General features: G+C 35.5%; 1 protein-coding gene across 7 annotated transcripts in view; it reads right to left on the minus strand.

The window, feature by feature from the left end:
* Window positions 1-26,749, minus strand: part of akap9 (A kinase (PRKA) anchor protein 9) — a 268,377-nt gene that overhangs the window by 11,826 nt on the left and 229,802 nt on the right. For all 7 annotated transcript variants that reach the window (XM_051936181.1, XM_051936179.1, XM_051936183.1 and 4 more), the window contains 8 exons: window positions 23,418-23,609; window positions 22,971-23,159; window positions 22,478-22,637; window positions 15,616-15,832; window positions 12,562-12,712; window positions 5,384-6,091; window positions 4,695-4,903; window positions 62-170 (listed from right to left, as the gene is read on the minus strand). In XM_051936181.1, the coding sequence (XP_051792141.1) occupies window positions 62-170; window positions 4,695-4,903; window positions 5,384-6,091; window positions 12,562-12,712; window positions 15,616-15,832; window positions 22,478-22,637; window positions 22,971-23,159; window positions 23,418-23,609 (1,935 nt within the window). The remainder of the gene's footprint in view (window positions 1-61; window positions 171-4,694; window positions 4,904-5,383; window positions 6,092-12,561; window positions 12,713-15,615; window positions 15,833-22,477; window positions 22,638-22,970; window positions 23,160-23,417; window positions 23,610-26,749) is intronic.

Raw genomic sequence — 26,749 nt, forward strand, 5'->3', positions numbered from 1 at the left:
AACACAGTGTTAGTTCTATAAATGTACACATGAAATTGAAAGAAATTATTGTATCACATACAATTTCTGCTGGAGGGATCATTGTTAATTGCTGTAGCTGAGACACCACATCCTGAATGCTGTTCTGTAGCCATAAAAACTCTTCTTCGTCTGTGGTTTCAAAGTTGAGTCTATCAGGAAAACAAAATACAAGTCAAACACACTGTTGTGTTAGATGCAAAAAAACAAAAAACAGACAACTCAAGGAAACACTTTAATTAGCTCATTAATTCATAATGAAACAATTTTTGCAGTTAGAAGTTTACATCAGACAACTAATTTAAATGAAAAGAGAACAGGACTGTTCATATGCTTTTTATTGTGCATAATTCATTTGATTTATTTTTTGATTTGATACAAACTGTTGCTACAGCACTAAAATAAACTTAATTTTTTTTTGTTAAATTATGAAGTAAATAGAAAATAATGTTTCCAATTGTGGATTGTTATACAATTTTAATAATATTCAATTTATTCCATTTAAATCATTACTAAATTAACCCTTAACTACTCGTGCTGGTGTACTTTGTACACCAATCTCAGTTATTTTTGTCCAACTTCCTTTTACTTGAACCTACTCGCAGCATCTGCCATCTACCCTCAGCTTGATTCACTACAACTACAGTGTTGCAATGTTTTCCCTCTAGTGTGCCCCCAGCTGGTTTTATGAGTGAATGCACAGTCGCAAGTTCCATATGGGTGCATTTGGTACTTTGCGTGGGTACTTGCATTTGTATGACAACGATGAGATGTTGTCTGCAAAGAACATTCAACAACTGAAGTAAACTGTGATACATGTGCAAATTGTGTAGTTGATGAAAGTGTGACCAGTGACCTATGAGCACAGGAAAAGTGGGTCAGGTTTATTTTCAGATAGTCCTAGACTGTGTCATACTATTCAGTAATCTGGTATTAAATTTCATTAAAAATGTACAATTTAAAATTATTGCAATATTTTACATTACATCCTTACAGCGTGCATATAAACAGCCATTTTAACACTAGTGCATAAAGTATACCATGCAACTGCTTATGAGATGAGAAATGGTAAGAGGAGTTAAGGGTTAAATATTACAATGACGACAAGAACTTCAGTAAAACTACTTTACCCATGGTGCATTGATATACAATTAAATATAATGCTTCCCAGCATGCATGTACTTCCTGAAAATACCATTAGCTTTGATTATCCATTGTATTTATATATAATGTAGTATGTATTGTTATATCTTTTTGTAAGTGAGGAAGGGCTGCCACAATTATTTGTTGTAAATGACTAAATAATGCAAAAAATGTATCTAATTGTTTATTCTTAATCAACATGTGATTCTGTAACTGTCACTGTGGATCGAAATGGAAACTACGCATCAGCAATAAAATTCTATATAAACACAGGATGGCTTTACTAGGTTATTTTTAGGAATCATCTCTACTGATGAAATCCTAAATAAATGACATTCAATAAACAACCCAGCTGACTCTGAAGATGCATTTATAAATCTAGTGCAGTTGTCGCCACAGATCCAAATGGAAAGAAAAGGAATAAACTTTTGGCTACATTTCAGGTTAAATGAAATGTGCAGACTGCAAAACACAGTGAAACTCTGATTCTCATGTTAAAAAAAGACTAAAAATAGTACTGAATTGTCTCTTTGCTCTTTCAGCCTTCTCTTTTAAGTTTATACTTTGCCCTCCTCCACCCAGAAATGGAACAAGTAAAGTTATACTGAATGCGGCCAATAAGCATTGTGCGGTCAAAGATTTTTCTCACACTTCATCCCTTCCCTTTCTAAGTCTAAAGCAAACAAAACATTTTTCAACAGAACTGTTCTGAATGAAGTCATTTTTGTATAGTATAGAATATCTGTTTACTGCTATTGTTATAACATAGGATTTTTGGCAATGTAATAAAGTGCATGTTACGCGGAGATATGTTAATTTATTTATAAGATATTTAGCAGATTTATTTTCCAAAACGGGAAACATTGCTGATAAACATGAAGAATTTAAAGATGAATGAACTGACTAACACATGTATTGTCAGTCTTTCTTGTCTCTGTTCTTATATTTAACATGTGACAATAAACTGTTCAAACATTAAGAAATCAAATATTGTCAACAGATCTGCAAAGAAATGACAGAAGTTGCACTGAAACAGTTGGCCTAATTAGAAACATACAACCCCAAATCAGAAAAAGTTGGGACAGTGTGGAAAATGTGAATAAAAAAAGAAAAAAGCAAGTTATAAATTCTCCTCAAATTTTATTTCATTGCAGACAGTATGAACACAAAATAATTCATGTTTTTTTTTGTCAACATCATTTGATTTGTAAATAAATATCCATTCTTGCCATTCAGGCTTGCAACACATTTCAAAAAAAGTTGGGATGTAGTTGGGTAGTAATGAGGTATAATAACTAAATAATGATGTGATTTGAAACTGGTGATGTTAACAGGTGATTGCAATCATGATTCGGTACAAAAGCAGCATCGAAGGAAAGGCCTACTCCTTTAGGAGCAAAGATGGGCAGTGGATCGCCAGTTTGCCACCAAGTGTGGGCAAAAATCTTTGAAATGATGAAGAAAAACGTTTCTCAAAGACAGATAGGAAAAGATTTGGGCATTTCTCCCTCTACAGTGCATAACATAGTGAAAAGAATCAGGGAATCTGGAGTAATTACCGTGCGCAAAGGCCAAGGGCGCAAGCCTAAACTGAATGGCCGTGATCTCCGAGCCCTCAGACGGCACTGCATTAAAAACCGTCATTCATCAATAAATGATATAACTGCGTGGGCTCAGGACTACTTCAGGAAGTTACTCTCAAGCACTACAGTACGTAGTTACATTAGGAAATACTAGCTAAAACTGTAATATGCCAAAAGGAAGCCCTACATAAATAGTGTCCAGAAGTGCCGTCGACTTCTCTGGGCTCGGAGGCATCTGGGATGGTCCATTGTGCACTGGAAACGTGTATTGTGGTCAGACGAATCGGCTTTTTTGGAAGAAATGGACGCCGTGTGCTGCGGACCAAAGAGGAAAAGGACCATCCAGACTGTTACCAGATACAAGTCCAAAAGCCAGGGTCTGTCATGGTATGGGGTTGTGTCAGTGCCTTCGGCAAAGGTAACTTGCACTTCTGCGATGGCACCATCAATGCTGAGAAATATATCTCAGTTTTGGAGGAACAAATGCTGCCTTCAAGACGACGTCTTTTCCAGGGACACCCATGCTTATTTCAGCAAGACAATGTCAAACCACATACTGCGCACATAACAAAGGCATGGCTGCGTAAGAAGAGGGTGCGGATGCTTGACTGGCCTGCCTGCAGCCCTGATTTGTCTCCTATAGAGAATGTTTGGCGCATTTTGAAACGAAAAATGCGTCAACGAAGACCCCGTACTGTTGCGCACCTAAAAGTTTGTCCCATTCTTCCTGCAAACAACGTAACACCTGCAACACTTAGTCACTTGATTTCTTCAATGCCTAAACATCTTTTAAGTGTTGTTAAAAGACAGGGGAACTGTACAAAGTGGTAAATGCTGTACTGTCCCAACTTTTTTTGAAATGTGTTGCAAGTCTGAATGGCAAGAATGGATATTTATTTACAAATCAAATGATGTTGACAAAAAAAAACATGAATTATTTTGTGTTCATACTGTCTGCAATGAAATAAAATTTGAGGAGAATTTATAACTTGCTTTTTTCTTTTTTTATTCACATTTTTCACACTGTCCCAACTTTTTCTGATTTGGGGTTGTAAATGTTTAAATGTGACGATGGCAATGACCAACAATGTGAATTTAAAAGAAAAAAGGCAACTGCAAAGACATCAGAATTAACCTTTTAAACTATACCAGAGGCAGTAGTGACAAAATTTCCTGTTACAGGTAAATTTAACTTATAGCAATATTTAATACACCATACTTGCAAAAGTGAGGTACAGTACGAGTTGCAGTTCCCTACAATATTCTATCAGTTTAAGTTTTATTTATACTTTCCAAACATCTATGTACGTCTCAATTTATGATCAATGTTTCAGAAACACATATATAAGGAGTGAAATTACTTACATAAATATTTATACATTTATTTTAACTGGTTATGTTCAACCTAAGACAATAATTGAATAATTTCAAGTCTATTGCTATCAATTACAAACTCAGACACAGCAAATATTCATATGTCTACTTGAATGATATGGATTAATTTATAAAACAGTTGATAGATAAATCATTTACAAAATAATCATTAGAGACAGCGCTAATAGGATTATTTTTATAATATTACACTTTTGTACTTATTATCCTAAAAGAAAGCATTTACTTTGGCAAATCTAATTAATCCTTAAATGTTTTCTGGATGTTGGACAACCTGCATGCAACATAAATATAATGAAAACATAAGGCACAAAAACAATTTAATAATATAACAATCAGACTCAGTAAGCATATAGTATGCCAAGAAACATCTATATTAATGTACAAGTGTGATTTGAACCTAATTTAAACATTTTCGCTTGCAACTTACATGTACAACGCAGTAATTTCATATTTCACAAAAAAACAACATACATCTACAACACAGGAAATTTTCTTAAGGGAAAATCTGGAAATATATTTATCATTCACTTTGTTTGTAAATTACAGTAGCCTTACTTGCTTGAGGCTTTGTTTGCCAGTGTCTTGAGCTTAGAGCTGAACAGATGAAGTCTTTGGAAAATGTTGTCAAGGTACTTTGAGTTCAGAGGTGATGGTACTTCTTCATTGACCTCATCCAATGAGGGAGCACTAGAATCTCTAGATAAAACTTCTGGCAACTTTTGCTGGTTAATCCATTCTCTTGTCCTGTCACCTTCCCACTGAGACTAAAAATGAATAAATAAATAAAATGCAAGATACATAAAGTGAACAGATATAAAACAATTAAATGATTCTTATGTATATAACTGCTTGTGACTAATTTTAATTTTCTTAAAATAAGTTTGGTTGTTACTAAGATGTCTTTGGTATAAAACATTATTATTACAAGAAACTTTACATGTTGACCATCTTCTTAATATAAAATAAACTACTTTATGCTCTAATAGTAAAGCACTACATATCAGATATATTACCAGGCTAATGTAGTTGTACTAAAAGTGGGTGTCAGTATAGACAAGAACATACACAGTACTGTTGCACAAACTTCTGGTCCATGTGAAAGAAAGCAGCCACATAATGACCCTTTTGAGGTGGTGGGTTAATTATTCTTTATAATAAATACATTGTGTAGAGTATATGTGGTACCTACTACTCTGTTGGTTTAACAAGCTTTAAAATTTTTTTATTTTCTGAAAAGGACTAACCTTTTCTCCTCCTGATCGCTCCTGGATTTCTGCTTTATCCTGATAATCCTCAGGACCCTTCTTGTCTTGGATCTGCTTTATTTTATCTTGAAGACCACATCTCTCTTGTTGAAGAATAAAAACCTGCTGTTTAAGTTTATCCAGCTGTTCTTCCACTTCTTTTGTATGGCAGCGGAGCTGTTTCACTTCCTCTTGTAGTATTCTGCAAGCATCTTTCTCCTTCAATATATCTGCCTGATGAATCTGCTTTTCTTCATCCAGTTGCTGTTTTATTTGCACAATTTCTAGCTTATACTTTTCCATATCTCCAACAAGTTCCACAATACGGTTGTGTTTCTCATCCAACTGGTCTTCTAAGTCTACAAGTAGTTGTTCCATTGGCCTTACATTATGTGCCTCTTGGATGTTCTCTCCTTCCACAGCTCTTTCTGCTGTTGCTTGCTGGGAAGTTTGCTTTTCAAGCTGACTCCACAATGACTTTTGTTGTTCCAACCTATTACTCAGTTCCATGGCACGAGCTCTCTCTGACTCCAGTAGTACTTGTAACTCTGATATGTGTTTTTTCTCATGGGATAGTTGAGATTCATGAAGTGCTTTCTCCATCTCAATTTGCTTCTTCAGTAAACTGACTGCTTGATCTTCATGTTCAACACTGCTGCCTAGCTGACTGTTTTGATATGCCTGGTCCTCAAGAGGAAATTCTAAATCCTTTTTTCAAAGAGAAAAAAAAACACAATTAATAAAAATATTTCTTGTACACTTATCTACTATATACAGAATAAAAAATACAATGCTTTGTTTGTAACTAACATTCTTAAACACACATCAAGTGAATAAGTAAATGAGTACGTTTATAATACACTATATATCTTTTTCATTTACTATACAGGGTGAGTAAAAATTATGTTAACACTAATGGTACTGCTATGTGTATATTTATATACAATTTTTGTGGACAATTTATGTGCCACATATTGTACATGTGTTCAACAATATGATCCTCAAGGCTGACTTCACAGCATTAATTAAAGACACGAAGGAGAGGACCCCATCGGCAAAGATCTTAATTTCGGGTCCACTGCCTCTCGTCAGATGATCAAACGAGTACTACAGTCGTCTGCTAGGATTAAACAACTGGCTGCAGGGCTTCTGCAAGAATCAAGACATCGGATTCATCAACAACTGGGACCTCTTTTGGGAAAGACCGCGTTTCTTCAAGCGAGATGGCCTGCATCCGAACAGTTTTGGCGCCCAGGTCCTCTCCAAAAACATATCTAAGGTAATTTGGTTATCTTGACTATATCTCTGCTCTTAACCCTTTCCGAATTACTACTGCTGTGCTAGGACATGATAATTGTTTAATAAAATCTTCCGTAAAAGTGCACAACATAAATACTGTAATAACCAATCTCAATGCACGTAGAAAATCTAGGCAATACGGCATAAACACCAATAATTTAATTAAAATTACTACTTTAGATGAACAATGTATTAAAACTATAAAAACAGATTATAGATAAAACAAAAAATACACACAGAGCGGCGCTAATAAAAATAACTTAGTTCCTATTCCAAATATCAATAATGCACATAGTATTCATCTCTGCCCCTCCGAAACATTAAATATGACACTATTAAATGTTAGAGCTTTAACTAACAAGACGTTTTTTATCAATGATCTTATTAGTAATAAAAAAATAGATTTTATTGCACTAAGTGAAACATGGCTTAGCTCAAATGGCGCAGCTGTTTTAATCAAATCTGCACCTCCGGATTACAGTTTTACTTGTGTGGATCGCCAAGGAAAGAGAGGCGGCGGCTTGGCAAATATTTACTCAAACCGGTTAAAATGTAAGGATGTCAGTTTTGGTAAATTCAAATCCTTTGAGTATCTCGCCGTTGTTATCCATGGAGATTCTCATGTTCTAGTATTATCCGTGTATAGACCTCCAAAATTCAACGTGTCTTTCTTTGAGGAATTCTGACTTAATGTCAATTTTAATTACGAACTATGACACACTCTTAATAGTCGGCGACTTTAACTTTCATATAGATAATCAGTGTGACCAAAAAATAAAAGAATTTATGAACCTCCTGGACTCTTTTGATTTGAGACAGCTCATTAATCAGCCTACACATAAAGCAGGTCATACGTTAGACTTAGTAATTGCTAAAGGACTAAAAGTTGATATAAAGCAGGTCATTGATATTGGTCTAACAGACCATTTTCTTCTATTTTTTAATATAGAAATAATGATAGAAAACACTCATGAGAAGCATATTGTTAAAAAACACTTCTTTGACTCATCAGCAGCTTTAAAACTTACAAACATTCTAAGTAATCAGTCCGTTTATAGTGCCAACTATAATAGCGAGGATAATGTAAATAGTAAGGTGGAAAGATTTAATACAAAAGTGAGAGCTGCTGTTGACATAGTTGTACCTGAATAGACAGTTAAAACATTTTCTAGCATTGTTATACCATGGAAGACCCAAAGGGTGTCTGATTTAAAGAGAACATGCCATAGAGCTGAGCGTAAATGGAGGAAGACTAAACTAACTATCCACTATGAAATATTAAAAGTTAAAATAACAGAATACAATAACACAGTCCGTCTTGAGAGGCGCTGCTATTTCTCTAAGATTATAAATAACAATGCTAGTAATCCCAGAGTCTTATTTTCGACGATTGATCGTCTGTTAAACCCAGGTAACTCAAAGGAATGCCTCCTAAGTACTTCCAGTAAAACCTGTGAGGCTATTGCTGTATTTTTCAATAAAAAAATTAATGATATTAGAAATAACATAGTATATCTCCCCAACACTAAGGATCCTCCTAAACCCCAGTATTCAGTTATAAACAAATTAAACTCTTTCACTAGGATAGATTTACATAAAGTAATTTCTCAAATGAAACCCTCCACCTGCGTCCTTGACCCAATACCAACAAATTTTTTCAAAGAGGTATCGGGCGTGCTAATTGATAATGTTCTTGACATAGTAAATTCGTCATTAGATACGGGGGTCTTCCCAGACTGTCTTAAGACTGCTGTAGTTAAACCCATATTTAAGAAAAATAATCTCGACCCCCCCTGCTCTTGAAAATTTTAGACCCATCTCTAACCTGCCTTTCTTAAGTAAAATTTTAGAGAAGGCAGTCATTATGCAGTTAAATGAGCACCTCATTAAACATGCCATTCTTGATAAATTTCAGTCAGGTTTTAGAACAAATCACAGCACAGAAACTGCACTTGTTAAAGTAGTAAATGACTTGCGGGTAAATGCAGACAGAGGTCATTTATCTGTTCTCATCCTCTTAGATCTGAGTGCCGCATTTGACACCATTGATCATAATATTCTTAGAAATCACCTTAGTCAATGGGTGGGACTCTCTGGCATTGTGTCTTAAATTGGTTTGAATTCTACCTGGCAGGGAGAAAATTCTTTGTTAGTTGTGGTAATTACAACTCAAAGACACAAGATATCCTATATGGTGTTCCACAAGGCTCTATCCTGGGTCCGCTGCTCTTCTCAATCTACATGCTTCCATTAGGTCAGATTATCTCAGGGCACAACGTGAGCTACCACAGCTATGCTGATGACACACAGCTGTACAGTAATCCCTCCTCCATCGCGGGGGTTGCGTTCCAGAGCCACCCGCGAAATAGGAAAATCCGCGAAGTAGAAACCATATGTTTATATGGTTATTTTTAGAATGTCATGCTTGGGTCACAGATTTGCGCAGAAACACAGGAGGTTGTAGAGAGACAGGAACGTTATTCAAACACTGCAAACAAACATTTGTCTCTTTTTCAAAAGTTTAAACTGTGCTCCATGACAAGACAGAGATGACAGTTCTGTCTCACAATTAAAAGAATGCAAACATATCTTCCTTTTCAAAGGAGTGCAAAGCGAGCAGTCAAAAAAAAAATCAATACGGCTTTTTGGCTTTTAAGTATGCGAAGCACCGCCGGTACAAAGCTGTTGAAGGCGGCAGCTCACACCCCCTCTGTCAGGAGCAGGAAGAGAGAGAGAGAGAGAGAGAGAGAGAGAGAGAGAGAGAGAGAGATAGCGAGAGACAGATAAAAAAAATCAATACGTGCCCTTTGAGCTTTTAAGTATGCGAAGCTCCGTGCAGCCTGTCCTTCAGGAAGCAGCTGCACACAGCCCCCCTGCTCACACCCCCCTACGTCAGCGCAAGAGAGAGAGAGAGAGAAAAAGTAAGCTGGATAGCTTCTCAGCCATCTGCCAATAGCGTCCCTTGTATGAAATCAACTGGGCAAACCAACTGAGGAAGCATGTACCAGAAATTAAAAGACCTATTGTCCGCAGAAACCCGCGAAGCAGCGAAAAATCCGCGATATATATTTAAATATGCTTACATATAAAATCCGCGATGGAGTGAAGCCGCGAAAGGCGAAGCGCGATATAGCGAGGGATCACTGTATTTATCAATAGCACCTGATGACCCAGATTCTCTTGATTCACTAACACAATGTCTGACTTGTATTTCTGAATGGATGAATAGTAAATTTCTCAAGTTAAATAAAGAGAAAACTGAAATCTTAGTGATTGGTAATAATGGATACAATGAGGCTATTCGAAATAAACTGGATACATTAGGATTAAAAGTCAAGTTTAGGGGTAACTGTTGACTGTAATCTAAATTTTAAATCGCATATTAATCAGATCACTGGAACAGCATTTTTTCACTTAAGAAACAGCAAAAGTTACACCTCTTATATCATTGAAAGATGCTGAGAAACTGGGACCTCTTTTGCCTCTTATGCACCTAAAATCTGGAATAGCCTGCCAATAGGAATTTGCCACGCTAATACAGTGAAGCACTTTAAAAAAACTACTGAAAACACATTACTTTAACATGGCCTTCTCATAACTTCACTGTAAATTAAATCCTGATACTCTGTATATCCAATTCATTATAATAACTTTTCATGGTGGCTCTAAAATCTGTACTAACCCCTACTCTCTCTTCTGTTTCCTTTTCCGGTGTTCCAACAATGATGAATGGATTAAAAGCCCGAAGTCTGTATGACCATCAGCATCAAGTGACTCCGTGAGAACCCTAACTACAAAGAGGACTATTTCATTTATGTTAGGTAGAATGCCCAGAGGGGACTGGGCGGTCTCGTGGCCTGGAACCCTTACAGATTTTATTTTTTTCTCCAGCCTTCCGGAGTTTTTTTTTGTTTTTTCTGTCCACCCTGGCCATCGGATCTTACTCCTTTTCTATGTTAACTAATGTTGTCTTATTTTAATTTCTTATTTTGTCTGTTATTTTTCTTTTCTTCATTATGTAAAGCACTTTGAGCTACTTTTTGTATGAAAATGTGCTATATAAATAAATGTTGTTGTTGTTGTTGAACATGATGGCGAACAGGTGGAGACATTCCTGTAAATCATCTTGCACATATGAAGTATTTTTTTTGAAAAATTTGTTTCCTCCATTCAAACGTTAACATAATTTTGACTCACCCTGCATGTTGGAATGGCATGACATACAAGAGATCTTTGATAACATGGCACACTTATCTAGGGTTAGTTTCTGCCGTGAACATGATATAGCCAGGAAAGGTGCCTACAACACACAGCCAACCCTGACTTGGATTGAGCAGGTTGGAAAATAGATGCAATGCATTAAAAAGATGACAGTGGAAATGTTAAGTAATGAAAATTAACAGAGTAGGATTTACGGCCAGAACAGGTCAGAACTTTTTCATTGACAGTTAGGCTTTGGATTGAATTTTTACACCATTTATGAAAAGCATATATAATTCACAGATTGTTTCTGTGAGCAATGACTGCCTCCAGACTGCAAAAATTACATTTGTGATTTCTTTCTTGATAAACGTTTGTCTCACAAGCAATGCAATAGCAGCACAGACATGCAGAAAGAGCCATTCACTCCAATTTAGCTTGTCACTTACTATTTTCCTAATGTTTCAAAAATACTGGATTCATTATGATAAAATTTTCCCAAGGTACAATGTTGACTATACCACTTGATACCCTGTTCTGTATACCTATAGTTCTATGTGCATATAGAAATGCTTAATAACATTTGTGTGAAATTTATCCTTACAAAGACTCCATCAATACTATTGCATTGTTCTTGAGGAACTCGTTTCAAAGTAATAGATGATTCATAGAAAAGGAAGCAGCTCATGGCTGATGGAGTATTAGATAGGGAACCTCCTCTTCATCTTTTAATGAGATCCACTTTACATACTTGCATAATGGTCTTATTTTATTTCTTAAAATTCACTATATTTATAAAGTAAATTGCATACACTGAGCACATACAAAATTCTGACTTTACTCCAATCCATTATATACTGTATACATTTCTATTCCAATGTTTTGGTAGATGACTTGTCGTACAAGGCAGCTAAAAAAAGTGATGAATATTTGATTTTTGGTAATGTCTTTCTGCATTTTCCCTGGTTTTGGTCAGTAATGGTGTTATGCCAAAATAACAACATTGCCAGTACAGTAATAAATAAAATGTATTAATTGTTATTTTTATTTAAACTGTTAAACTACCATACAAAGTAATACAATTTATATAAAATAAAAAAGATTAACCATCTAGTTGGCTGAGATCACCCCATACATGTTTGTTATTAGCTTTGTCTACAAAAATGATTTGGTATCATTGAGCCTCCAGTGTTTACTGGTTCATGTGGCATTTTTATTACAATGTATGGATTTTGATGTCTGTGTTATAAATTCAACAATTCAAAACTCAAGAGATACTCTACACTGTTCTTTACAGAAAAGCAATTTTTAAAGTTTTTTTTTCTCTATTTGTAGATAATATGCGAAATTGGTTACCCATTGAGTTATAGAATATGGGTTAGGACACTCCCAGCTGAGCAAGATAGTCAACATGTGAGCAATGTAGTATGTGTGTTACTGTTTAACAGCTTTAATGAATCTGTTAATATTAATAAACAGTACTTCTACAGTAATTAAACAAAAACACAATTTTACACAATACCTTCTATTGATGAAAATCTGTTATCGTATTTTTATATTTAATAACAGTACACCTGGTGGCCTAGATCATTAATAAAGTACTTAAAATAAGTATCCTCTGTAAATGGACAGTATCACTGCAATTCTGTAATAATTCTTTATGTGTTAAAAGAACTCACCTCCATTTCTCCCCTCTCTCTATCTTGGTTTTGTTCTGATTTACATTTCTCTATTTCAGAAACCCAATGAAGTTCTCTGGATTTTTTCTGTACTGATGCTAAAACATCATTGAGCACATCTATCTCTGCAGACTTTTCAGTTAAGTCCTGCCTGGAAAAACAATGAAAGATATTGATTTCATTTAATTACTCTCTTTTACAAGGAAGCTATGTGAGAACCACACTTTAACATAAGAAAAAACAGAATAAACTTTAAATTATAAAAGGAAAAAACTGTTACCTCACCAAGAACTAAATTGTAATCACTAAATAAAACTAAACAAAACTACAGTCATATATATAATAATAACTAGAAATTATATGTTACAAAACAAATCAATGAACATACTTCACCAAATGTGAAAGTAAATTAGTACTTGATAGTACTAATCCCCTGCGGTGGGTTGGCACCCTGCCCGGGATTGGTTCCTGCCTTGTGCCCTGTGTTGGCTCCAGCAGACCCCCGTGACCCTGTGTTCGGATTCAGCGGGTTGGAAAATGGATGGATAGTACTAATCCCTAGGTTAACTAGAGATGGGGGTTGGATGAGCAAATAACACATGGACTTATCTATACATAAAGACTCAAGCAGGGATTTTAACAATGCCAAATGCATTATGCTTGTGGAGTAATGTAATTATCAGAACTCTGTAAAGTCAAGACTCATTTCATAAAATATATGATACAATTTGTGTATGATGTACAGTCCAGTTTGTCCAATGTTTTGTTTGGATAATACTATGGCACTGTCATGACCTCAGTGCTCCAACAAAGGGATGCTGGAGCATATTCTAAGCTATTTCATGAAAGCCCTGTGAGCAGGATGCTATTCTTGGTGCCATGACCAGGTACTAAAAACTTGTTGCAAACGTCATCGATTCAGACTTGATTTATAGCAAGCATCTGTATCCTGTGAAACAGTTGACTGCACATGGGAAAGGTGCTATATAAATAAAATGTATTATTTTTATTATTGTGTATTATTATCAGTAGAGACAAGTGCAGTCAAGTCTCCTCACAGCAAAGGAAGACTGGCAACTGAAATTTCATCCAGAGAAGTAACACACAACAGTGCAATAACTACACATGGATTAGATATTGTTCAATTATTTAAAACAGTATAGCATGTTCTTTCACCTGAGCTGACCATTCCCTAAAAATACCATATTGCAGAGGCCAATGAGTGGATGCAAGCCAAGTAAGAATGCTGTGTATGAATGCTTTAAAGCTTTAGCACATAAAGAATATCCACTGAGGTAGGTAAGACAGAATTTATCGGCAAAGTTTCTTACATAAGATGGGTATACATAAAATGAGGCCTGCCACATTTATTAAGTAAGCTAAGGAAATGGTATCAAGATAGTGAATGGTCATGAACTATGATTCATAGGCATAATGTGAAGCAGTTAGCTTATACTGAATCTCTCTCAAGGATCACATATAGGCTAAGTTTTCATATCGATTTTTGAGCCACCTAAGGATTTACAGGCACGCACAACACACAGGCCATCAGAACCATTAATATGATTGTGGATAATGAAGAGCATTATGCTGTCTGTTTGGTCTACTTGGAAGTTAAGTCAAATCTTGATCCATCCTGATTAGGTTGCATGGGAAATGGTGTCCAATATCATTAATGACACCAGCAAGCCCGCAATTCTCGAAAGAATCGCAAATCCAAGAATGGCAATCACCTCATGGAGGGTGGGTGCGTCCTGGGAAATGTCATTTAATTAAATAAACAAATTTGTACTAAAGCGGTTTCTTTTTGGAGCTGTGACTCATGTGGTTGTGGTGTTTCAGAATCGCGTTGTAGGCGCCTTGTTTCCATCAGGACGTAAATGCATGACAATATCGCGGTGAAACAGAGGCTCACTTTTGCCACTTCATTAACAATGAGAACATTGTATCGTCTCGGATCCTGTTCTTTGTCCTTTATTAGCACTAAGGCAATTGTAGTTGATGCCACACCATCCGCCTCTGCTTTTGTATTGATTGGCCTCTCTTTCAACCTCATGTAGCATTTTCATAGAGTGTGCTAATGGGTGATTGTTTAGGACTTCAGCTACGTTTCTCTTTGTGGTTGATATACTGCGTCATCCAGATGTAAGACGTACATTTGGGCACCTTTGTGGTGGTGAATTGGCTCAGGGTGCACTGTTCCAATCCGATGCAATATTTGTCAACACACGCGAAAGCAGTATGGGCCATTCCCAGGGGGGAAGCCGATGCGTGATGAAATATCATGGAGGGTGGGTGCGTCCTGGGACAGTTCATTTCAACACGCTTCTGTTATTGTTTTTCTTTATGCAGTCTCGTTTTTGTTTTTTTATGGCTATGTCGTCGTATATGCGGTGTTGCGGCCGGTCGCGTCCGGGCGGCTGTACAACCTGGCGTGCATGCTTTACCTCAGGTATAGTTTACAGGTCGAAGGCATGGTAAAGTTTCCATTTAATTCAATAATCCCATTTGAACTAAAGCGGTTTGTTTGTGTGGGCGCCTTCGTTCATTGTTTTTATCCATGTTGTTTGGGCGCCACCTACTGACTCTGGTGTGAACTAAAGCGGTTTGTTTGTGTGGGCGCCTTCGTTCATTGTTTTTATCCATGTTGTTTGGGCGCCACCTACATGCTGTGTAGTGTGGACCTTTGGGGATTCCGTAGTAGCTCGGGTTTGACTCTAGGGCGGGGCATTGAATCCATCTGGTCTCGTTTGTGTTATTTCTGTGGCTGTGTCGTTAGCTATGGGCGGGCTCGTTGCAGTGGCGATCACACTGGTAGGCGTGTTTTCTGTGGCTGTGTCAATAGCTATGGGTGAGTTCGTTGCCGTGCGGCAGTGCGCGTGTGCTTCGATGCGCCCTGCGTCCATAACCTTCGGTTAGTAATATGGATAACATGAAGTCACTGGTTATGTCCAAGGTGAATCAGGGAAACTTTGAACAATCTAAAAAGCCACAGCTACTGATTTTCTGTGTAGTTTTCAAAGATTTCAAGCTGTTATTTCAAGAACTGTATACCTTAGTATTTCCATTTCTTTAAGATGTTTATGCTGTACTTTCAGTGTGGTTTCCAGTTCCACTTTGGTCTGTGCAATCTCAGTTTTGAGCTTAGTTACCAGAGTTCTTTCAGACTGAAGCAACTCCTGCAACTCTTGAATGCTTTCCATTGACTGTCTTGATTCAGGCTTAATGACAATCTGCTGAATTTCTGGGGTACTCTGTTGGCTCTGTCCATCTAATTAAAACAAGAAGCATAACTATTAAAAAAATATCTTTTGACACTGTAAATTAAAAAAACTTTACCTTTCTAGTCAAGATATTTCAAAGGGCATCCTATGAATAAACTAATTACACACCATTATCAAAATAAAAATAATTAGCTGCATAAAGCAAAACAATTCTTTTCATATATGAAATTCTACTGAATTTTTAAAGAGATGCTAGCCCACATTTAAGGTGTGTTTTGAAAGCTCTAAGAGCAGGATGTTGTTGTTGGTGCAATGTCAAAGTCCTAAAAACATTATAGACATGATTTACAGCAAGTATCTGGGACCTGTAAATCAGTTGACAGTCTATATTAAGAGACAATATGCAATTTTCTTTATTGATTTGAAGGATTTCATTACAATAAAAAATACAACACAATAAGATTAACAATATTTGTTACTCATCTCAAATCAGATAGTTCCTTCACTACCCATCTAGATGGAAAATATGTAATACATAATTATCACTAAGAGATAGTGACATATCAAAATAGTTTCCATTTGTTCAGCCTGCATAGTTAAATAGGGACAATATTGATTATGGTCTTCCAGATATTTAAGAACTCTTCCTTGTAAACTTAATGTAATTTTTCTAATTTAAAGTAAAATAAGTCATACTCCTACTGTGTTATGATAGGGGATTAGGGATTCTTCCAGTTGATCAAAATAAGATGTTAATAACAGTGTATTATAGTTATATAGTGTATTATAGGGTATCATACTGTTTACTAAGCAATAATATGCCATCATACATTCCCAAAAACAGAGCTGTTATACAACTAGGGATTATTAACATCGACTGATAAATAAGGAAAAGGTCTAGAGCAGTGCACTTTGCCAAAACATGTGATGCATAAGAGCAGGTGTCTGATGACATCATCAAAAACTATGGCCTTGATTTTCGCACAATAATCATGTATGTGTACAATAAGGGTGTATGCTACCTCATATTTTATGTTGCTTTTGATGTGCACGGAATTTTCAGCCTGCATGTGTATTTATATAATAATTAAAAAACAAAAAAAACATTATGAGTACCACTGCCAAACATGTAAAACTGACACTCACTCACTTTTCGCACACAGTGTGGTTAATTTTGTACTGTACAGTGGAACCTCAGTTCACGAACGTCTCGGTACACGTAGAAATCGGTTTACAACCAAAAAGTTCGCCAAACTTTTGCCTCGGTTCATGACCACACACTGGGTATACGAACAAGCCAGTTTCCCTTTCGGTTTGTACATGTTCAGTCTCTCCCTGTGCATTTCCTGTGCAGCGAGGGAGAGAGCGTGTGACACACACACACACACACACAGAGGCAGCGCGAGAGACAGACAGACGCACACACACAGGCAGCGTGAGAGAGACAGACGCACACACACAGGCAGCGCGAGAGAGACAGACGAGCACACACACACAGGCAGCGTGAGAGGGAGACAGACGCACACACACAGGCAGCGCGAGAGAGACAGACGCACACACACAGGCAGCGCGATAGAGACAGACGCACACACACAGGCAGCGCGAGAGAGACAGACGCACACACACAGGCAGCACGAGAGAGACAGACGCACACACACAGGCAGCGCGAGCGAGAGAGACAGACGCACACACACAGGCAGCGCGAGCGAGAGAGAGGACTGGACTCATAAGGTAGGAAGGCAGTTAAAGAATGCACTGGGCTTGATTTTGTTTTCACTTCTGTTTACAGCGATCGGTTCGTAGCTTGCATTGTTGCAATGTTACTTTTCTTGGTGGTTTATTAAATTACGGATTTTTTTCAAATGTTCATTTTTTACCCTGTGCTTAAAACTCATTAAAAAAAAAAAGTGTTTTTAGCCAGCGGTTGGTAGCGCTATAGCGCAAACTATTGCAGTGTTAGTTTTCTCTGTTGTTCAAGGTTTTCTCAGTGTTATTCAATGTTTTTACATTTAGTTTACTATTACGCTGTGCATTGTATGGTTTAATTAACTATATTTGTGCTTAAAAACTTAAAAAATATATATATATATTTACATTCAGTTCGTATGGTCTGGAACGGATTAATTGTATTTACATACAATCCTATGGGGGAAATTGCTTCGGTTCACGACCAAATCGGTTTACGACCAGAGTTTTGGAACGAATTATGGTTGTGAACCGAGGTTCCACTGTATGTGGGCTGCAATTAGCCATGAGCACCAGCGACAATCAAAACCTTAAAAGGTATCCAGAGTCAGAGCTCACACAAGACAATAATAATAACAAAAGATATATTACTATATATCTTTTATATCTCTATATTACTACCATTATTATCTTCTTGAAGGAACAAAAAAGTACAAAGCATATGCACAGATAGACTGAAAACAAAAAAAAAGATGTTCCAGCAGCATTTGGAGCTGCACCTTCAAAAAATAGAATTAGCCAGTCACATGCTGCCACTTTTTGGCATGGCCAGATCCCTGAAAACTGAAACTCTGAACAAAAAAAGGTTTTTTTTTTTGTTTTTTTTTAATACTTATTAGTGGTCATTTTTTGTATTCTGTTTGCTGTTAACATTCCATCTTTTTCTTTTGTTGTTTGAGATACAATGGCGTAGTTGTTAGCACTGCTGTCTCACAACTCAGGTCACATTTTTGGCCACAATAATCAGTCTTGATGGTAGACACAACCCTAGCCCTCTGGAACATTGACTTCAGTGCACTTCTCCAAGTTCAGCTAAGTTCTCATACTTTTCCACGTTTTAGCAAACTCACACTGAAGCAAACTATGTGAGGTTCATTCATCAAAAGGTGAAGACTACATTATCTTGCAATTATAGATACATAGACAGCATCTCCAAACTATATTGATTTCCTGAAAAGAGCACATCCATATATAATCTAAGGCAGCATGTAAAGCAAAACCTTTCAATTAAAATTTCATTCAGTATAGCAAACGGAAGTCAGCTACTGATACAGTACATTATTTTCAGTTTTTGCAAAACAGCACAACATAATCTAATTCAATTGAGAATTCTTCACAGAACACATTTATCTCAACTAAGACTCTTCTTGACTTAGTCACAATTTTGGTAATGTCACACACTAAGACCTTATTGGAATACAGCTTTTGCTTATGTTTCAGATAGATTTAGCTTCACATAGATCCCTAACCCTCTAATAGTGCTACTCTGAGTAAAACCCAATGGAATTTCACTGTTTAAAGAACAAGTTACTGTTGTAACTTAAGCTGCATTAATAGCATGACACCTTGATTATATGAATCAGTCCTAACCTGCTTACCATAAAACAGAATGAAAATGATGTCCAATTTAACACAGAAATTGGAACAAAACCATTCTAAAATTACCTTTATTAACTGTTCAAAACTTCTTTCTAAACCTGAGCTAACATTTAAAAATAAATCCAAATAATTTGCCTGAACTTAAATGCTGTAGCACTGAATGTCTGATTGAATTTTATAAAATTAACATAATGTACTAAAAAGAAAACAAAATGATTCATTTAAATGATAAAGGATTAGCAACCAAAGCACTAAGCATTATGAAATCCCACTGTTCCCAACAACTAATGCAGAAAACCTTATATTTTCCAAAACCTGTTCTTTTCTATATTTAAACCAATAATGTAGTTATCTTGACACTACAACCTCAATCTATGCCTCTTGTAGGCTGAAAGCTTGCCACACATTATTAAGGATGCATGGTATACCAGTACTGCAAAAGTACCAAACAACCTAATTTTTAAAATGGTACAGTACCAGCAGTTTGGTATTTCTTGCACCAGAAATTAACAGTCAGCTTAAAAGACCTTGTACTTAGCGCTTTGCTTTTTCGTTCTCCAACACGCTTGCTACTCAATGGGCCAACATCCGCCCATTCGGCCACCATAGTTGCCAGACTGGGAAGTTTCACACCCAATTGGGCTATTTATAAATAAACTGTGTGTGTGTGGTGGGGCAATTACTTGGACGTAACTCCTCATTTCAAGCTATTTTTCTTGAAATTGTGTATTATTCTGCAAAGACTAAAAAGTCTTTTTGCACTTCTACGCCTCTTTAGCCTATAAAACTGTCCTTTTTCTTCTAGCCTAATGACAGTGAAATGTCACATAACCTCCGTCATTTAAAGTTTAAAACCTGTAAATTGTTATTGATAAAATTGGACAATGTAATGGGAATTGTCCAATTTCGGCCGATTAAACAGCCTTTCTAAAAAAAAGTAAAGCACATAGGGTGTCAAAAACAGGAATGCAGAGCTGGGATAACTGTAGTAAATAAAGTATATTCATGCAAACTGAACTAAAGTCAGATTACTTTTGTAAACATGTCAGAAATATTTTAAGTAAAAAAAAAAAAAAATTATTAGAATATGTAGGAAGATGTTCCCTGTTTAAAACAATTGATCTTGTCTGTTCTTTGAGACAATGTGAAAGTTAAAGTTGGTAGAATTGTTTGTAAGTAATTTTTATTCAACTACAACATTCATAAAAAGCCATTAAACTATTAAAAAACATTTACGCATTCAGTACTATCCAGAAATCCATTTAATGGTTTCATTCTGTGAGTTGTACCCTTGGACATTAGCCATCTGGGAAAATTAATCACAAAATTTTAAACTCTGGCCCTGCCCACTCATGCAAATTAAGGACCAAGTAGTCAGTCAGAGGATTGAATTTCACAGATATATGCAGTTTGGGAATAGGAAGGTGTATTTGAATGGCAATTTGATTGCTTGAAATGGACTAATCAAATGGGCTAGATTTTGTAGGAATGGGTGGGATTTTGACTGTGATTGGGCTGTAAAGTGCATGTAAGGTCTGGCAATTCTGCCAGCTACACTGTTCATAAATATGTGGTAGACTTGACCAGGCTGACCCTGTTCACTACTGTGCCATAGACGTCTTGGGGGACTCAGTTTGACATACTGGAGACTCCATGTATGGAAACCAACCAAACAAAAAACAAAGCACTGGTGGCTCCACGTGAAACAACCCCCCACCACCTCCATCTTGAAGCTCTGACAAATAATAGGAACTGCAGAGAACAGCAAGGCAGGTACACTAATGTTCATGCAGTGCAACACAGAACTGCATGATTTTGTGGCACACCAGAGAGGCTGGAGTGACAGGGGGAGTTTTGGCCTTATGGGGGAAATTGGTGGGTTATCAGTTAACTGCTCAAAATTTTATTACTAATCTAACACTAATCATAGTATACCTAATCAGAAACTTTTTAAGTCAAGATAAATAAAGCATCTTCAAGTTTTAATATAATAAAATGGTTAATGTTTCCAAATAGAGCCTATTAGTGAAACAGATTGTCCCTTCTAAACATACTGTATATTGATACTTGATTCTCCATCTTGTCTTCTGTAATTGCTTCAACTAATTTTACTTCCCTGCAATAACTTTAGGTTAAGATAACTTAGAAGCTGTTATGTACAGAGATCCAGTGTGGAAAAAAGTAGAGATTTAATTCATGCTACAGTTACAAACTAGTACAACTACAAAGAAAACAGGAACAAGAGGTTTTGTAGGAAGAGTCAAATAATTGTATATCACTAAGACAACTACATACAGTAGTACATAACAAGTAGGTTATTTAAATAGGTAACTTAAATACTCAGTATTGCATAAGGTTGTTAAAAAATTAATCGTTGACATGCATAGCAGTGAGAGATAAGTTGAAATCAAATTTCTTTCTTAGTGATCACCCATTCTCTTTTTTTTAACTACATGTGTTTTATGGACTTGCTTCTGTGTATGAGCTATTAATATTTACCTCAAAATATGTTTAGATTGATATCTGGTGGCAAAAGCAAGTAAATTTCATGTCTTATTTAACTGCAGTGATTTTGGTGTAAAAATAAAGAACAACTTTTCCTCAAAGCAGTTTAATGTGAAAAGTCACTCACATATTACACAGCCAGCAGCCGTGGATTACATATCAATGCTCTGATAAGGGTAGATAAAATTTTAAAAACTCTAGCTAAGTTTGTTCCATCTTTTCAAATTTTCTGTTTTGACACAAAGCATAATCTTTACAAATTGAAAAAAAAAATTGGAAAAAAAAGAAGAATATGAAACATCTCTTCACAAGCTAGACTGAAAGATTCCTATGTAGTCAAGACTGCACTGACTAAAACGGCTTTGTCAACAAACAAGCATCACTGTTCTGTCTATTGACTTTATTGCAGTTTGACATTCAGGAATTTTAATTACAAAACTATGCAATGAAAATGGTTTATTATTTAGTAAATGAAAATTGTAAGAATGTGAACTACTTTTACAAGTGACACTAAAATGATTAAGTATTGTTTGCTAAAGGTGGGCATAGAAATGAATGGATGTGTTGGAGTTTATTCAACATAGCAAAAAAACACTCCATCAGTTATATCCCTTTAATGTACATAAATCTCCAAAACTGCCTCTTTTAAAATGAAGGACTACAACAGTAAACTCAGATTTAATAATTTTGTCTCTTAAAGAAATATATACAACACAGAATAAACATCTGTTTAAAGAAAACAACATTTAATCTGTTGTATCATTAATGAATATGAACTGAAAACATTAAAAAAAAAAACTACAAATAAAGTCTATTTTATTTCAGAGAAAAAGGAACATTACCCTGGTTTATTGACAAACTTAATAAATGGATCCCTTCCTCTTCTTGGGTGACATCTTGTTGAACTGAATGCAACCTATTCTGTAGCTGCTTAATTTCCATAAGAAGGCTCCTTCTGTCAGATTTCTGGAGAAACTCTAAGGCTTCCTTATGATGTAAATGCTAGAAAATGAAGAATTTATTCCTTAAGCATCATTTGTTAAATTCAAGAAGACGGCAAGGTCTCAACACGCCTATATTTAATAATATTGCATTCATCCTACAAAGATGACATTAAATGGTAGTAACAGAGTCAAGAAAAAGTATTTAGGAAAATGAAATCCTCAAATATTATAATGTATTTATTCTTTGAAAATTCCAACCAAATAAACTAGAAAAACTGAGAACCATGTCAGATATGAGTTTATATTAAAATGATGAGCCTGAATTAATTAAATATAAATAGAACAAACAAAAAAATCACTGACACATTAATGTGAAAGTTTAAGCGAATACCTGTTCATTAATTGTGTGCACCAGTTGGTTCAAACACATCATAGAGTCACTGGTTTCTAGGGAATGAGCTAATGATATAAGAGTATGTTTCAGAATACCATGCTCCTTCTGAAAAATTTGTTGGATAGCTTGTAGGAGGTCTCCTCGCCAATCTGTATGGTCTTGTGCTGATGCAAAATCTAAAGACGGCTGAAGGCCAAAGGGAACAAAATATTTAAAATGTACCTACACAAACAAATCAATAATCTATCACAAATTTTGATGTCTATATAAAAGGGTTTTCACTTTGACATGTAACAGTCTTTTCCTGATGAACAGTGTTAAAAATGTCTAATTAAATACACTATGAATCAAAGCGGTAAAACAATAAAACTTGAAAAGTACAACAAAAATCCGTAAGTTATTTGTGTGACAGGTTTTCAATAAGTCTTTCCCAGTTGCGCATACCTCTTCTTTTCTATGAACTTGCATTTTTGTAATCAAAATCTTCAGTGACTCCACAGTATCTATTAATGCCCGTCTTTCCTTCTGCCAGGTTTCTGAAAAAAGATCTGAAGACAAGGGCTTTTCTTCAGGGTAACTGGCTTCTGACAAAGAAAGGATTTGCATTCCTTCTTGGTGGACTTCTCTCAGCAGATTCTAGATTTGTTAAAAGGAAAAAATGCAATATTACTTATTATCATGTTCCTCAAATGTATAATGCTTTAGTATAGAAAACCGATATGTAGATATCTGAAATTAAATAGGTTTAAGATAAAGAATACATGATTAGTTCACCTTTCAAAGCAAAAGTAAAAGAATATGTCATATGATGTTTTAACAATATTATAAAAATAACACTCTAGGAATGTCAGTGTTAGATTTACAGATAAATTATGTCCTATTTTGCTATGTCAAGGAATTTATCACCTCATGATACCTGGACTGGAATGTGAGCCTTCTGCTGTAACCATGACTCCACTATCACACCAGCCTATCAGCCTGCCAAAAGCATGAAGTTTTATGGGAGCAAAATGTAAGTTAGACGCTCTAAATTCATCTCTTCCCATCTTGTCAGAGTACAGGTGTTTTGGGTGTTTTTCTAAAAGAAGAGATGGCATTTACAGAGTCTACAGGTTTCTGTGTTTGTCATAACAGAAGCAGCAAACAAATAGATGCTTGGCTTCTTTCTGCTTCATTCTTCCTAATTAATAGTCCATCAGGGTTGCAGCAGACAGGAAATATACGAGAAAAATGCAAAGTTCATCACATAAGAAGGACACTATAATAGAGAAGTTACCAAACGTTTGCATAGAATAAAAGTCAGGTGTATTCAGGGACATAGATAGCAGATTTGAAAGTTGGAGCATTTTACATTTCTTAAGTTACTTTATCAAAGAGTTAATTATCATATTTTTGTTTGTAAGATATTTCAGTAACAATGATTCATATTCAAAATTAGCAGACTACATTAAATTCATGCTTTTTAACAGTAATTTTACCATGTCATGTAGTTAAAAACTTAGAATCCAAGTATACTTATTGTGGCTCAAAAGCTTTTATAGAGAGCAGAAAACAAATTCAATTGGTACCCTACTGTTAGTTATGAAGGATCTGTGACTAACTGCATTTCAAATTTGGCAAACATAACATTCACTTTTCGTATACACAGTATAGAGAAAGTATAGGAATCATGAAAAAATTCAACCTCAAGATTTTGATGAATCTTGACATTTTAGACTTTCCTGAGTCTGAAAATACTATGTATTGAGAAAATATAGGAATTGTGAAAAAAATTTGACCTCAAGTCCGAAAATACCATTTTTGAAATTATGTCTGTCTGTGTATAAACACAATAACTTGGAAATGCTTTAACCTAGGTCAATGAGATGTTGTATACCTGCTTTATATCAAAAATAAGAAATCCTATCAACCTTTGGGCCACTTCCAGCAACCAGAAGTGGTACTTTAACTGAATACTTTCACAAATTTTCAAATAAACTATGGTTATAATTACAGATAGACGACTCAAATTTTGTATAGATATAATGATAAAAAGCAAACAGATATGAAATTTGAGAAACATTACTTAACCGGAAATAGTATTTTATTTAAACAAGCATCAGAATTTTTTTTTTTATTCAGGAAATATAAATGTGTACATGATTTTAAAAACTGTATTCAATATAACACATATTCTTTCAATAACTATTATCAATTTTATTTTAATTTATACATCATCAGTTTATCAATAAGGTGTAAACATTGTACATGCCATGTAAATATAAAGATGTAATGGGAATAATTAGCTGCTAAGTCACCGTTGTGTTCCTGGTAATACATTTAATTTAATTTTCTTTTTTTATTTCTGCCATCATTATCATAATTAAATGTAGTTAAATGCAGTTTTATCTATAGCAACAAATATTATATAATGTGTTGCGATGTGAGATTTTGCATACAAGTTGATAAACATTTTGTATGTCTTTATTTGTAACTTAGGCAAAGCAATGTAATATTAGTGTTACATTAGTGAGAAGCATTCATGTTTACAACCCCCCGTCCCCCAGGACTAAGTCAGGAAAGTGAATTTTACGGACAGAGTTGGGGGGGAAGTGCCTTAAACAGGTTTAGCTAATGTTTCTCTGAAGTCTCACAGTCAACCCCCATAGGAAAGTCAGGCTGCCTAACTGGCAAACTTTAGCTCAACAAATGGTTTTGGGGGATGGCAGGTATGAAGGTGTTCTATTCCCCCATTTGTCTGAACTATGGCTGTTTGGAACTGGCTTGTATCAGAAGCCCTTAAGTACTATGAAGCCCTATTGGCTCTAGGGGTTAGACAGAAAATCTATAAATTTGTGCTCTCTCTCTCTCTAAACTGCTGAATGACCATCTCACACCATGAACTGACAAGGACAACACTATGAAGAGCACAGCTCGGCAGCCATATTGAGAGAGGCATGCGGCCTGTTCTGAAGAAAGCTGACCACAAAATAATGCCTTAACTAGAGACATTTTTAAGTAACTAACAAGTCTGTGTGCCACCTGAAACTACACATCACCATTTTATCAGGTTGTATGGTTGCCAATATTCAAATGTACTTTACATATTGTTATTATTTATTAATATTATCAATAATACATTCTTTAAATTGTAACTTAACTCCTGCTTGTCTTTTACTACACCTAATTGCCTGGGGTTATAGATGTAGATGGAAAGGTGGGGAGAAGTTGTATACTATACCACCTTATAAACAGTGGTAAGTCTGTGAGATCTGAGGCATTCTGACAAAGGCTACATATTAATAATACAAAAGGGGAAATATATTACTCTACCAAGACAAAACATAATGCTAACACTTTTTCTATGTTTTTAGGTGACTATAACTCTTTTTACTTTGCACATAGTCTAGGTAATGAATATGTAATCATGAAAAAAAATCCACCACCGTTTTCAACTTCCCTAAGTGTGAAAATATTTTATAAAGTTTGATTATAAATAGAGATAAATGATTGTGTATCGATATTATCAATTAGTTATGATGAGAAACAAAGATATTATATTTGCGAAACATTGTGCAACTGGAAGTGGTTCTGATAACCTTTTCCTCTATGTCAGTGAACAAGAAAGTCAAGGGGAGCACATTCCAGATTTTTAAAAAGAAGTGTCCAATGCGGAGTTTATATTTCTGTTGAAATCTAAAGTTAAAACTATTGAGATTCTTTGGACAATAATGAGGAGCATGTATGGAGCTTTGCCAATAGATTCAAGTGTAAGGGAAATACTAAAGAATTATCAC

The sequence above is a fragment of the Erpetoichthys calabaricus genome, chromosome 13 (genome assembly GCF_900747795.2).
Source record: "Erpetoichthys calabaricus chromosome 13, fErpCal1.3, whole genome shotgun sequence".
In the NCBI taxonomy this organism is placed as follows: domain Eukaryota; kingdom Metazoa; phylum Chordata; class Cladistia; order Polypteriformes; family Polypteridae; genus Erpetoichthys; species Erpetoichthys calabaricus.